This window comes from Protopterus annectens, chromosome 5.part1 (assembly GCF_019279795.1).
Source record: "Protopterus annectens isolate FY-2018-M chromosome 5.part1, PAN1.0, whole genome shotgun sequence".
NCBI classification, from domain to species: Eukaryota; Metazoa; Chordata; order Ceratodontiformes; family Protopteridae; genus Protopterus; species Protopterus annectens.
The window spans coordinates 306,738,996-306,751,546 of record NC_056736.1 but is presented as its reverse complement, the minus strand read 5'-3'; the positions used below and the strand labels follow the sequence as shown (position 1 = coordinate 306,751,546).

The window sequence follows — 12,551 nt, the reverse complement described above, 5'->3', positions numbered from 1 at the left end:
AATTAACTCACCAAGTTGAAAAAGTTGCGTCTAATCTGGCGTATAACTCCAGGGAACATTGGCTTCAACAGTTCCTGATAACTTGAATGCCATGACTGGTAATTATAATCTTTTTCTATATCATTAATCCACTGAAGAAAAAAATAAAATGGAAATCATTACATATAATCTTAAAATTACACACACTAAACTGTTGAATATATTTTCTCAATAGCATTTTTGTTAAACTGTCTTTCAAATCTCAGGCTCTGCTCCCTCAACACACAAATCAGTAGAATATCAATCAGTCACTAACACTCACCGACCACTGCAGTAAACCAGAAGCTGTGACTCCAGCAGCCAGCCAATTAACTCATATTAACTTCTTAGGAAGACACCAAGCTAACGGTCAGCTCAGTTCACTGATTAGAGAAACAAAATAAAAACAAATATTAATGGTAACTGCAAAATAAAAAAACAAATGAAATGTGACTACATTTTATCTTTTAAGTGAGTAAATGCAACAGGCACAAGTCTGAACCAGTAAGACCCTGGCAGGGGAGGATGAGAGTGACAGGACTGCACTCGCTCTTAAATCATGGAAGGGAAATGGTGGTACTAGCTGGTTGACTGGTCCTCTGCAAGTGGAGGCTTATAAGACATGAACCTAGTGATCCCAAACTGGTAAAGGTTGTTATCATGGAACATGTATGTGAGAGAATGAACATGGCAAGGGGACAGCATAGGACACCTCTACGATAATGTGGATGCCCATGTCAGCCAACAGCCTATAAGGACAATGTTATAGCTACTAAAGAGAAAGCCCCAATGGCTGCTTGCTCAATGGGTGAAAGACAACTGAATAATGGTGGGGCTTGACGATCAACAGGCACAGGAGAGAAAACAAAACAGTGGATGCCTAGATAACTCATTTTTTAAATATCCATTTAATTCTAAAAATGGTAAAAGTATGATAAAAAAATACTGTCTCTCCCTCAGATACGTTAGGTGCAATTATATAACTAACAAAGTTATTAACCTATGACAGTGAAGTACGAAGCCATGCTATTCATTAACATAACTTCTCCCTTCTCCCCTCAACCAGAGTAACACATCCTGTTTGCCAGTCTATGCCCTGTTATTATGTCCCCAAAGCAATGAAATCAGTTGTTTATATTAAGCTGATCTCTCAGTATATTGGCAATTCCATTCATGTATCTGAAGATTATCTGGTGTTTAGGCAGTAGTCTTTCAACGGGGACTAACTTAGTTACTTAACTTCCAAGTATGACTTCAGAGGACACTCACACATTAGGAAGGTTGGTGTAGCTTGTCACAGCAGTGGCACTTCACATCACTATCCACCTTGATGATGAAATGTATTGTTAAAAAAAAAGATGATGGACCTTTGTACTAGTGCAGAGGGACGGAAGGGATTGCACTTTGAGTCTTGGAGGTTTGACATGTGCTTATAAACAGTGCTCCATGCATTATCGGGTATGTGAACAATGTTACAGTGACAGCTATATGCTCATTGACTGTAGACTTTGCACTGCTGTAGTTTCTATGCACGTGAGCATAGCTGATGCATTGCCATCGATCTCGCATATTGTTGTACCATTCATTATAACACACCAATTCTTAAGTCACACATCAATTTCAGATGCTTCAGCCAATATCTATTGCTATTATTGTTACATGCGGCAGATGCATGTAGTGTACAGCTGTGTGTAGGAAATCTACTCATAATAGTGTGTTTGTAAGTCGTGTTTTACTTATGACTGATACCTACATCAGCAAGGGTGGTTCAGTCAAGTGTATTGCATTTGGCACAGTGAGCTTGCACACATTTTGTCTATTATACAAAACTATTCTTTGTTCTGCTTACCTATTAGGAATTAACGGCACAGACTTCCCTTGAAGGTATTGCAGAAGATGCATGTGTGATGCATCTTACTGTGTTGCACCTAGCAAATACACTGATCACTGACAGCATTGATGGCACGGGTTTGATTCTTACACACATGGCTTGTGGCTTTTGTGTCATACAAGCTTCTTAAATGGCAGGGATTGCCCCTGAAATCAACTTTAGGTTTAACACTGTTCCACTTAACCCCTACAAAGATGTTTATTTTTGAAAAGGGGTGGTGAATTCCCATTACAGAATACTGGTAATCACTACAGTCGTACACGTCTGTTCCTGCAGAACATGTATAATAACAAACTCACATATTCTGGCAATGTCACAGACTAATATCGTTAATATTTTAAAATTGTTTCTGATTGTGCCTGTTTCTGTCAGCAGTTGTCCATGAGTCTGCGGATGTCTACACGATTGGTTGTGATGTATGCTGATATTTTGGGTCTATATTAGTACAGCAAAGGTTTAGCTTGTCGAACACCGAAATGTCGACAGCGAAACAGCAAAAGCTTAAAACCACGGCCAGCTCTGTGAATTTTTTCATAGGGAAACAATTTGCTTCATCGTTATCAGGAATTTGCCCTTTTCCCCAATGCAGAACGATCACGGAGTTGGTATATATAGTTAGGGGGGGGTGAAGCCCCACACTTAATTAAGGTTTAAAAGTTTGTTTTAGTGTCTAATGGCCAAGCAAAGTTTTTCCCTATGAAAACCTTTGTGGAAGTGGCTGTTAGCGGTTTTAAGATTTCACTGTTTAGCTGTCGACTTTTGGGTGTTCAACAAGCTAAGCGGTTGATTTTATAATATAGACCCGATATTTCAGTCAAGTTCAAGCAAGTCATTCTGCAGATCTCCACAACATGCACATACCCCAAATTGTATACACCATCCTTGTTAAATGTCCTCTCCAATGAGCAAGTCATGTAACTTTGTGTGACAGTCACACATATATTATGTGTGATGATATACATATACTCGCACAGCAAGTGTAAACAGCAGTGCATACTGTGCTATCTACATATGTGCTTAATGTCATGCTACTGACTTGTCGTGGAAGTGTACATACAATGACATGTCCTATTCTGGGGTACAGTGCCATATTTTACATGTCCTCTTCCTCTTTCTTCATTCCTATCATTCAAGTCTCAGCACACTTTCCCTGCCTAGTGTATTTAAGTTTCATTGCATTTGCCTTTGCTGTTCACCCCACCATCTATTATTTTAGTTTACAAATACTTCTTGTAGTGTACACTGCAATGAGTACATTCTTCTATAATGTGTTAATACTGCAGTTATATTTTCACCTCAGTAGTCATTGTGGCTGTCCGCACAAGCTCAAAAAGCAGATATGAACATAGGCAAATTTGTATGCATGCTCCTTCTGCATTCTTGCTACTCTGCATGATTTCCTGGTCAGCAACAGTCATGAAACATCACTTGTATTTGTGTAAGCACTATGAGCGGCATGCATATGTGATTAGCAGTGCTGCTCATCATGCAAACATGCAAAAACCATGTAGGCTTCGAGTTTATTCAATCTCAGGGAAAGACATGCAGAGGCATTTCACTGCAATAGTTTGCAGTTCTGAATGATATGCAGTTTCCATAAAGGATGGTTGTATGACATACCCTCAGGTTAAGAAATATAGCACATCCAGAATATATATCTTTATGCTGACATTAGATAAGAAGTAAAAATCACATTTTTCACCAAATGAGGGAACATGTCTGTCACTGTAAATGTATCATGATCAGACGCTAAGTACTGAGGATAGCAATGTGTAATCAAAATTAGGAATGAGCTCAAATGAAATCCACAAGGTCAGAATTACAGTGATAAGTGCATTGTGTAAATGAGTTTCTATGGATAATCCCCTGAATATTTTATCAAAAGCAGCCAAAGGGAATAAAATACCATTTATTTTGTTTTTGGTATTGTTTTCATTGACAAAAAGGACAGATTTTGTTCTTTTTCCTACTTTTTACATTTTTGATACTTACAGAATGGTACTGACTTGTATGTGTGTGTGTGTGTGTGTGTGTGTGTGTGTGTGTGTGTGTGTATGCCTGTATGTATGCATGTGTGTGTGGTGCATTATATCAGCATGTGTCTTTGTATGTGTGTCTACATGTGTGCATCTATGCCATTCAGGCTGGGTTAACATACATCCTCCAGATAGACAGTCAGTGTGCCCTTCAGAACCGGTGGCAAATAGAGGAAATACATACCTAGATATAGTACTATTTGCCACTGGTGGTTGCTCCTGTGTTAGAATGGTGGTGGTGCTGGCTTTGTTATCTTTTACAGCAAGCTCAAAATGATTCTCAATGGCAGTTTCAGCTAATATACCCACTCAGGTTGGAAAGTAATGCTCTGAATTCCTGGTGACAGCAAGGAGAAATGCATCAGCAAATTATTGTCAGCATTTGTTTTTCATTTGAGAGTGCTTTTGAGTGTGGTAGGGCATACTGGTATTGTTATTGTCTGCAACAAGCAAAGTGTTTAGTTTTTTTTAGCTTTATTCTTCCCTCTTCAGTCAGGATTAATGTACACACTCAAGCTGTCTTTCAGCAGAGTGGCATTGAGTTACTATTGGCAATAAGCAGAATTGCACTGCTTACCTTTGCTGTGTGTGTGTGTGTGTGTGTGTGTGTGTGTGTGTGTGTGTGTGTGTGTGTGTGTGTTTACAGAGGTGATTTTGGCTTTGTTATAGATTCTAACAAGCTCAATATATTGCTAATTACACTTTTCCTTTTTACATGCTAGTCAGTCTGGATTAACGTATCAGTTTTAGCTGTACAACCTATGCTGCTTTAAGCTGCTGCTGGCAATAAAGAAAAATGTATTACTAGGCATTTCACTGCTGTGTGGGTATACATGTGGGGGCGGGCAGCTGCTACAAATGTTAACACAGTTTAATGTATTACTCTGACCAGTCTTTCTTTCTTTCTTCTGCCATGCCTTTGAGTTACAGCAGCACCAAGCAGTAATAAATAAGTGCAAGACGTTTAACATGCATTACTTTTGCATGTATATATATATTGGGGGGGGGGGGGGACTGCCACTATATATTACTATGGCCAATTCTTCTCTCCACTACACAGCTTACGTTACCACACTCACATTGAACGGACAGTCTGCCTTCACGCCATGGTTGGAAGAGTTTTAAACATACACCTGTAACATTTGAGCCTGCATTTCATTCTGTGGTTGCAAGTAGTAGGTGCACTGCTACTGTTATTTGCTGGCAAAAAAGGAAAGCTGTAATGTATTAATATCGGCTTTTTTCCTTGCCTGTAGCAATGCAGACAGAGTTGTCATAAATATTCTAGCTGGACAGTCATTGTGCCCCTGACGTACTGACAGTAACAAAAAGAAAAATATTATATACACTACAGGCACTATTAACTACATTTTGTTACTGCTGCTGCTGATGTGTGTGTGTGCAGAGAGGTGCAGTATTTGATCTTACTGCTTCACTAAAATGCATTAGCCTGGCAAATTTCTCCCTCTAATCAGTCTGTGTGAGATAATGGTAACAGTAAGCTGAAGTACACAAGTCTTCAGACTAATTCTGCTGTTTTGTCACTGTGTGTATGGGAAATGCTGCCTTTGTTACTGTTTGCAACAAGATCAAATGCATTAGAAGCACTCCTTTTCTCTTCCCTATTAACTATTATCAAGATCTCTGTACCACTTCCATCCATTCAGTCAATCTGTTGTTGAGCTACTGCTGGAAACTGTTGCAATACTGAACCAGATGGACTACACCCTGCACTCCATTCTCATATGTGCATAGCTGCATATACATGTGCATACAGGTGAGTTCTTGAGGTGGGTGGGCTACCTTTTTGTTTGTTGGTAACAAGCTATAGTGCTTTACTGCAGGCACTATTTTCTCTCTAGTAACCCCATGCAGTCTGTTATCATTGCTACTAATGCCTGATTGTCTGTCTTTGAATTACCTATGTTAACAAGCAATAAATGTGCAACTATATGGATTATTCCTATCTTTGGTTGATGTTAGTAGTAGATGGATACTGCTGTGAGTTGTAGATCCTGTGGTACAGGGTTTAAATCCCTCAGCCCTCCTTTGCCTACTAGGTGACCTTGTGCAAGACACTTAACCAAATGTTGCTCCCAGGTCACCCATGAAAAGTGCCTGTGCGTCCAGTGGGTCTACTTGGTTAACTAATGGGTATCATTAGCATTCTCTGTAGGCCGAAAGGGTCTGCCTTTGTAGCTGAAATGCATTACAACTGCTACTTTTTCACTAGCAGCCAATTAGGAAGAGTTCTTCTGAGGAACTGATGGCAACAAGCTCTTACATAACTAGATGGGTTCCTCCAGTGCCAGCATGATACGGTAATGTTGCACATCTGGATCACATTTAGAGCTTGATTCTTCTATGATATGGCAAATTTCATGTTGGGGGCTGATAGTGTGGACAGTATTTTTCTGCAGAAGCCAGTCAGCACTGCATACCGCACCCACTTTACATGGCAAAACACTGTAAATGCACAAAAATGGTGTGGCTAACATGCATGCACACGCACACACACACACATCTCTGAACTATACAGCTTTGTTCCCCAATTTATATTACTGCCAAAATCTGCATATTATCAGAAGTACTAAAAAAAAGGCAACATTGACAATACGGATGAAGTTCACATCTATAAGCTGGCATGATATAGTACATTCATGCTTCAACTTCATGCTTAAGACAGAAGTGGTGAACTTCATGACACCCATGCAGATGGACAATACAGTTATGACTCCTGAATCCTACACAAATGCACTCTATAAGCACTTACACGAGTGCATGGATCGTGCTATCCCTAACAGAACCAAGAAGCTATCTTCCAAAAAAAGGAAGCCAATCTAGTGGTCCCCTGCCATAAACAAACTGTACAACAGAAGGAAGAAATTGTCGCAAAAGAGAGTAAAATCCCATGAGTGGATGAGCTCCCTGGTCAGTCTCCGTAAGAAGCTGAGATCCCTCATAAGATCCTCCAAAGCTAGCTACGAAAACAAACTCACCACTGATTCTAAGGGCAACCACAAAGCATTCTATAGCTATGTCAAGAATCTCAATGGCAACACCCATATCTGCTCTGAGTTACAGCACAACGGCACAAAAATTACAGAACGAACTGATATTGCCAACATCCTGGCAGATAGGTTCAGTGCTAACTTTACCCCCACCCCCTAAATGGCCCATATATATATATATATATATATATATATATATATATATATATATACAGGAAGAATGCAGAGTCCCTGTAATCACAACTATTCAGGTAAAAGCTGCACTCTCTAAAGCCAAAAACACAGCATCCATCGGACCGGACAACATCCCAGGCTGCATTTTGCAGGAACTTCAGAACGAACTGGCTCCACACCTAAGCACCATGTTCAATCATAGCCTCACATCAGGCTTTGTGCCCACTGAATGGCATACAGCAACAGTTATCTCACTCCACAAATGGGGAGCCACCACTGATCCCGGGAACTATCGCCCTATTAGCCTGACGAGCCTGGTCTGCAAGGCCATGGAATGTATCATCATGGAACTCATAAACAAAGACATTGGTAACCTCCAAACTCTGGATCCCACCCAGTTCGGGTTTGTGAAAGGCAAATCATGCCTCCTGAACCTGATTGACTTCTTTGAGGCAGTCAACAAAGCCGTAGACGAGGGTAAGGTGGTTCACATAGCCTATCTTGACCTCGCCAAGGCTTTCAACACCATCCCGCATTCAGGAATTATAGCTAAACTCACTAAACTAGGTATAAATCCCTACATCACAAGATGGGTTGCCAACTGGCTCACTGATCAGAACCCACACTGTAAAAGTTGCACACTCCAAATCTGACCTCAAACCAGTGACAAGTGGAGTACCACAGGGTTCAGTCCTGGGACCTCTCCTGTTTGGTATCTACTTCTCTGAAGTACAGGCCAACACAGAAGGCCTCTAGCTAATGAAGTTTGCAGATGGCTGCAAACTAGGAGCCATAGTCCAGTCCCCAAATGATGTGGAAATCCTACAGAAGGGCCTCACTGAAACAGATGCCTGATGTCAGAGCCATGGCCTCAAGCTCAAAGCCAAAAAGTGCACTGTCATCCCCTTTGGTAAAAACTCTGTATCCATGAACTACTACATAGACAGCAGTCTACTTAACACCAAATGTGTGATAAAAGACCTTGGGACGCAGGTGGACAGTAGTCTGTCCTTTGTTAGTCACATCGCCACAGTAGTCAGGAAGTCCATCTACGTGGCACACCTCATCATAAAAGGGTTCTCATCCAGGAAAAAAGAAGTCATTGTTCCCCTCTACTCAATACTCATTAGACCCATTATAGAGTACAATACCCCTTTTGGAATGTACCTCACAAGACATCTGCAGCAGCTGGAAAGACCACAGAAGTACCTCACAAAGAGGATTACTGGCCTCAAACAGATGTCCTACACTGACCATCGCAAAAAACTCCAGCTTTACTCTGTAGCATAGCACCTACTCCGAGGTGATCTCTGCCTAACATATAAAGCTATGTCAAACCCAGAGCTGTTGGACATGCTACACCTATAGAAATTCCAATCCCTCCGAGCTACACGCTCTAGGGACCTAAACCTTGTCACCACAATAAACAGGACATGCTGGAGGGATAGATTCCTGTCCCAGAGACTTCCCATACTCTGGAACAGGCTACCCATCTATGTCAAGCAAAGTTCTTCATTAGCACTCTTCAAGAAAAATCTTGATGAGTGGATGGGAAATAGGAAATACACCCTGGGGATCACTTCTGTGTCTCTGCTCAACAGTGGCACAGGAAAATAACTTTCTTGGGTGGCATAAGCCAAGGAACCTTGTTGTCTAGGCTTTCGTAAGACCTCGGGCCGATAGCCTAGTACCTACCTATGAACATCTGTGTAGGAGATGTACATTCTATGAGTTAAGATAACATGTTTGTGCACAAATTAATGTTCTTACTACATTCAACAAAATCAGAGGCACAAAAACAATCAAACTGGATCTTAAGCACCAACCCAGAAAATATAGACCATTCTGGAATTCTACTAGATATTCATATTGACCACCATCCATTTGTCCCCTCTGTACAATTACCAAGTCCTTCAAACCCACCTTATTCAACTTTAAGAATTAATCAAAGTTTAACAAAGATTCCTTTACTAATACTCTCAAACTCTACAACTGGAGTATAGCAAAAACATTCACCTTACACAATACCATACAACACTTAAATGACATTGTTCCAAACATCCTAAACCAGCAAGCCACACACAGGTAGAAAACAGATATATTTGATCCAGCCCCTTGACTAACAATCACAACCAAATAACTTACAAGATGCAAAGATAATGCAAGGAGTGCCTGGTGAGCCAACAAAACTCATGCAAACTATCAGCCTTATCGCCACCTACAAAATATTATAAAAGCCAAACTCATCTCTGGCAAATGCTGACAAAAAAATACTTCACTGATTATCAGGACCTACATTATATATTGTTCTGAACGTCTAACACTCAGCTCCTAAAACAACAGAAACCTGCCTAGCCACCCACTGAAACAGACTTCAACATAGCCTGTATACCTAATAGCCATTTCAAATGCATTCACAACAATCACTAAACAATTCAAAAGCAATACCCCCAACCAAATCTCCACCTCTCAGCAACTCTAACTCCTTTACTCTCTAGTCTGTACTTAACCTCCATGTTGAAGCAATACTTCATTAAAGTAAAACCAACTACCATAGCCCCAAACAACCTCCCTGCAAAATACCTCAAACTAGTTACTGATGCAATTGCCTACCCTGTGTCTCTATCCTTATAAACAGTTCTATGCAAGAATCCCTGTGTCATACCTCATTTAAGTAACTCGATTTATTGTCACTGCACAAAGGTGAATCCTCTACTGAACTCTCTAACTTCCGACCAAATGCCATAATCTCATTGTGATCAAATTGCAGGTGTCATGAAAGCAAATGGAGAAAATCAGAAGCTGAATGCTGAAATACAAGGAACAAGTTAACAACTTCAAGTATTTAGGAAGGGTGGTTGAGGAGAAGTAAAGTCTGAATGAGGACATCAAAGCTAGCATGAAGAGTACTACAGCCAAATGGCACAGTGTGTCAAGAGCAGAATGCATGAGAAGAATGCCAAAAGAAGCGGAAATGTAAAATGTACAAAACCAGTGATATGACCAGTAATTCTGCATGGCACAGATACCTGGGCAGTAGAGGAAGCGAGAGGTGCTGGAGATTACAAGAGATAGATGGAAGGATTCATTCAATGAGACAAGACTTAGAATGGTCAGGCATGACTGTGGTGACAGCTGATGTGACTACCTCACTCCATGAAAATAAATGTGATAAAGATGATTGCTGATGATGATGGTGACTGCCAAACTCAACTACTAACCTATCTTTGAAATTACCTCATGTCCCCTTCTCAACATGGATTTCACCCCTCTCAAGGCACTGACACTGTTCCTCTATCTTTCCTTACCACCAATCACAGAGACAGAAATGACAATTACTTTGTAACCCCAGTCTTCCTAAACTTATCAAAAGCATAAGATGCAGTCTCTCACTCCAAATTACTCTGCCAGCCCTCATCCCTAGGTCTCTCTCCCTCAGCCTAAGAATGGTTTCAGAGCTACCTCACTAACAGAACCAAAAGTAAAACATTTCAACAGTCCAAATCCACCTTGCTTTCCATACTAGATGGAATTTTTCAAGGCTCAATACTTGGCCCCATACTTTCTAGTTTATTCATTAACTTCCTTCCTCTTGTCTCCACTAATTCATTCCTTATCCAGTATACTGATGACTGAACATTTATCCGCACATCTAAAACAATCCTGAGCTTCAAAACATCACCCAACTCACCTTTATCTCCACTGAATACTGGCTGAGACAGTCCAACTTTGCACTAGACCCTAACAAAACTAAGGTAATACTATTATCCCAAAGTCAAACTCTGACATAAAAACTGTCTTCACCCTTGTTTCCTTTGATGTTACCACCACTGAATCTGCTTCCCACACAAAATTGCTACATGTCATTATCAATGAAAATCCAAAAATGTAATTTCCGTGTTCAACAGATAGTCATGAAAACAAATCAAAAACCTGGACTTCCAGTTTACAGCAAAATCCTGCTGAAATTATTCATACAAACAAAGTAAATGCCTACATACTTCCTCTACCATCACATGCTTCCCACATCTTCATAAATTTGCATTCAATCCAACATGCAAAACTTGAGCAATGTCACAATAACATAACTAAGTTTGCTACCAATGTAAATAACATAATCCACCTCTACACTATCATAAAAACTCAACTGGCTTGAATTCCCAAATTACTTCAATTACTGTCAACTCAAAATAGTGCATAAAACATATATAACCCAAAAAGCTGCTCATTCCCTAAGAATTTTATATCTGTGGTATACTCACTATTAGAAAATATCACTTGTCTGATAAATACATAACTAAAGCACTCCCTCCCATAACTCCCGTTCCTTCACCCTAGCTACGTTGCTAAAAGCCGGAACTCCCTACCAACCTCCATCTGCCAGATAACCAAACCTAATCTCTTCATGTCCACAGTAAAATCATATTTTAAGAATACCTGGGAATGTCACTGTACCCCTCACCACAAAGGAATCTTCTCTATCTCTGACAGCCTCCATCTAAATTCCAATTTTCTTCCATAACTATATTAACAAAGCAGCATCCTACATGACTAAGTTTCTCACACTGTACTACAAAACCCTTACTTAATCTCCATTAGTTTCCACTCAGTACTTCCTCTTTCACAAAATAATTTCTCATAAATAAATAAATGAATAACGCTTCCTAAATATGTAACTCAGTACAGCCATTTGCATTAAGTGTGTATTCATGTTACATGGTGATATGTCTCCTAGAATTGCTACTATAATATCACCTACTATTAATTCATATTCCATTATACGCCTTACCTTATGCAGCCAACTACTGCCTTTTGGACAACCATTGTACAATATTCTTATTATGTCAATGTATCTTATATGCATGTGTTCAGTTATATACTTTACATTTGTTCAGCTGTGTACTGTATACTGTTACTTTGGAGCTTTTATTCCCAAGCTTCCTCTGAAAGGGATTTCCAGCCCAGGTGGAGTTTTTCAGTAAACAAATGCAAATAAAAACATAAAATAAGTATTTCTACAACAATGCATGAATGCATTTCAGATTGACATATCAATGAGTACAAATGTATGAAAAGGATGGAAGAAGAAATAAGGCCAAAAAGAAATATCCTGAGCCACACAAGTTAGCTTCTTTCCATGGTTATGACTACTACCAATATTTCAATATTAATGCTAACATCTCAAGAATGCTAGGTATCACATTTAAGATCAGTGTTATCTACAAGCAAACATGATTTAATGTGTCTGCTCAGTGAAACAGCAAGCATGACGTATACTGTCCACACGTGACAGATGATTATTGGTATAGACTGATGAACCATATCACGTAGTTTCCCATTTTCATTAGAAATGCATTTATGGACTTAGCTGTAACAATATAAATGCACATCACAGGTTACACAGAATGGAAGTAAAAAATA

General features: G+C 39.8%; 1 protein-coding gene across 2 annotated transcripts in view; it reads right to left on the bottom strand.

Moving 5' to 3' along the window:
- UGGT2 (UDP-glucose glycoprotein glucosyltransferase 2) overlaps positions 1-12,551 on the bottom strand; it is a 4,352,373-nt gene that overhangs the window by 3,024,215 nt on the left and 1,315,607 nt on the right. For both annotated transcript variants that reach the window (XM_044072987.1, XM_044072988.1), the window contains exon 14: positions 12-131. In XM_044072987.1, coding sequence (XP_043928922.1) covers positions 12-131 — 120 coding nt within the window. The remainder of the gene's footprint in view (positions 1-11; positions 132-12,551) is intronic.